Genomic DNA, 2,581 nt, shown 5'->3' with positions numbered 1-2,581 from the left:
TCATCATCATCATCATCATCATCATCATCATCATCATCATCATCATCCCGCCTTCCTCCCAATACAGGGATTTAAGGTGGCTTACAAATCTAAAACAGTCCAAGTAAAAACAGTATAAATATGCAAAATACAAGCTTTTCATTTTCCATGGCCATTTAATAGCTATGGGAAGGTACAGATGGCACTAATGCACCATGCTGGCGCCATACTAGTGTTAAGGGATGGTGCAGCAACCGCATGGTCCCTAACCCTAGTACCGCATAGCACTGTAACAATGGCAGCACCCTGTATACACAGGTGCTGCCATTGTTACGTAAGCGCCGTGTAATGCTTAGGTAACCAGTGTGCCAGTGGCGCACTTGTTACGCCGCCCCTGTGGCTTTAAAAGAACCCACAGGGAAGCCACGCGGTTTGGCAGCTGCGGCTTCCCTGCGAAGGAAAAAATGCCACCGCCAGCCCAGACAACATGGAAGGTATGTACCAGACCATAATTTCCAAGTAGATGTGCACCTGCCAAGCATTATGCTCTGGCCCCGCATGCAAAATCCCAGCCAATGTAGGTTTTACCTTCTCCTTGAAGTACCTTGGTACTGTATCATGTTTGTGCCTCAATCTTCCTTCCTTCCAGTGGAGTACCCAGACGCCTTGCAATGCCTGAATGTCCCCATTTTGTCAGCATCCACCTGCCATGCTTCTTACCCCGGGCGCATCACTTCCAACATGTTCTGCGCCGGCTACACCGAGGGAGGCAAAGACTCCTGCCAGGTAACAGGGAGATGAGTAGTTGCCCTGGAACGGATGGGAGGACGGGTGGCCAGCCAATCATACTCTGGGATTTGTAGTTTTGGGAGATCTTTGACCTTCTCTGTCAGAGAGCTCTAGTGCACTTTCTTATACATTGACACCACTTTGGCATGTTCCCAGATAGCAGGAATCTTACCAGAGCAATTTATGGCTGCTAAAAGAGAGGCCACCACCATTGATCAACATTATTACTTGTCTTTCTTGACCGTAGGCATAAATTTTGGCTCTATGGACTATAAGAAATTATGACGACTGACTGATCATTAGTGCCCCACCAAACTACACATCCCAGGACTGCATAGCACTGCACCATGGAAGTCAAAGTGGTGTCGAACTGCTTTGCTTCTGAAGTTTGGTAGCAGCTGTGGGCCACAATAGGGAATGGTGGTTCGTGTTTTTAGTTGTCCATTCTCTCTTGCAGGGAGACTCCGGAGGACCATTGGTGTGTAACGGAAAACTGACTGGCGTTGTGTCCTGGGGGGCCGGATGTGCCCAGAAAAGTTACCCCGGAGTGTACACTCCAGTGTGCAACTACAAGGCCTGGATCGAAGAAGTGCTGGCCAACAACTGAGATCGCCTTCAGGGTTCACTTTTAAGGGGGAAACCCATGCCCTCTTTTCCAGGAGAGAGGGGCATTTCCTTGGCCTTCTTCGGAAAGAAGCAAACCTTCCATTGAAAATAAAGAAAGGGGCACAGATAACACCCAGACTTGGGCAGAGTCATTCCTTTGCCCTCAAGGGACTTGTTGGAAAATATAATCCTGTGTAAAAATCTTGGAGGGAACGTCACAAACCTCACAGCTTCCCTTTTCGGTTTTTAATGTTTTCAAAGGAACCATGCTAGTCAAATCAGTAATAAAAAAAGCAATGGTTTTGTGGTGCAGGGAGAGGAGCCAGGATGAAAGAAGCCAGCAGGGAGATATACATATATATATATATAGCACACTGATCTATAAAATACAATATATTGGTCCCAAGCAATGGAGTCTACCATATTCTTAGGCAAGGAATCCTCAGGGCTGGTTTCCCCAGTTCCTTGCTTTGTAATAGAGCCTGCAGCACCTGGCATTGGTTGGTTGGTGGTTTCCCAGCCAAGGAGTCTGGGGACTATGCTCCAAGGGGCTCATTCCTGGCTCTCGGGCGCCCCCTGTGGCTGCATTCAAGCACATTTCCCAATTCTAGCCACAAGAGGGCGCCAGAGAGAGAGAGCGCGCGCGCGCGGAAGGAACGGAAGCCTCGAGGGGAGAAGCCGCCCTTTCTGCTGCTGCCGCCAGAGGGCGCTCCAGGACAACAGGGAAAGGGGTGGTGCTCTTAGCGAACGCAGCGACTTAGCTTTGGACTACAATTCCCATCACCCCCAACCAACCCACAGGCCCATGGCCCTGGAGGAGGGCTGAAGCATTCTGGGAATTTCCAGAAAGGGGCTTGAGGTATACACAAAAACAGGCTGCAGGGAGCCCTCCCCAACCTCTGCATAGTCTGGGGATGATGAGAAGGGTCCTCCAAGACCTCCCCACATGCTGTGCCTTGTTGTGAGGATGATGGAAAAGACCCCTAACACATTGAAATCACCAATCCTGTTTATAAAAGTGTTTTTGCCAGCATATATACATACATACATACATGTAACTTTGTAATATGTATGAAGACACACAACAAGTATACACACACACACATACATACACATACATACATATGTATAATATACACACACAGGTGACTCAGTGCAGGTGACTCAGAGCCGAGGTGGGCGAGAAAGGGGAAGAATGCCCTAGGCC

General features: G+C 48.8%; 1 protein-coding gene across 1 annotated transcript; it reads left to right on the top strand.

The window, feature by feature from the left end:
- The first annotated feature begins 360 nt into the window (after positions 1–360).
- Positions 361–1,510, top strand: LOC121915766 (cationic trypsin-like). Its single transcript, XM_042440275.1, has 2 exons — positions 361–765; positions 1,226–1,510. The coding sequence occupies exons 1-2, from the start codon at positions 523–525 to the stop codon at positions 1,373–1,375; spliced, it is 393 nt and encodes a 130-aa protein (XP_042296209.1). The 5' UTR covers positions 361–522; the 3' UTR covers positions 1,376–1,510.
- Positions 1,511–2,581: the final 1,071 nt, after the last annotated feature.

This window comes from Sceloporus undulatus, chromosome 9 (assembly GCF_019175285.1).
Source record: "Sceloporus undulatus isolate JIND9_A2432 ecotype Alabama chromosome 9, SceUnd_v1.1, whole genome shotgun sequence".
NCBI lineage: Eukaryota > Metazoa > Chordata > Lepidosauria > Squamata > Phrynosomatidae > Sceloporus > Sceloporus undulatus.
The sequence above is the reverse complement of the archived record's forward strand: the minus strand, read 5'-3'. Positions and strand labels throughout refer to the sequence as shown.

Bases quoted from the DNA above. Each gene is read 5' to 3' on its own strand.
- LOC121915766 (XM_042440275.1), top strand. From the start codon at position 523: ATGCTCTGGCCCCGCATGCAAAATCCCAGCCAATGTAGGTTTTACCTT. The intron at 766-1,225 runs GTAACAGGGAGA...TCTCTCTTGCAG, and splicing joins GAGGCAAAGACTCCTGCCAG to GGAGACTCCGGAGGACCATT.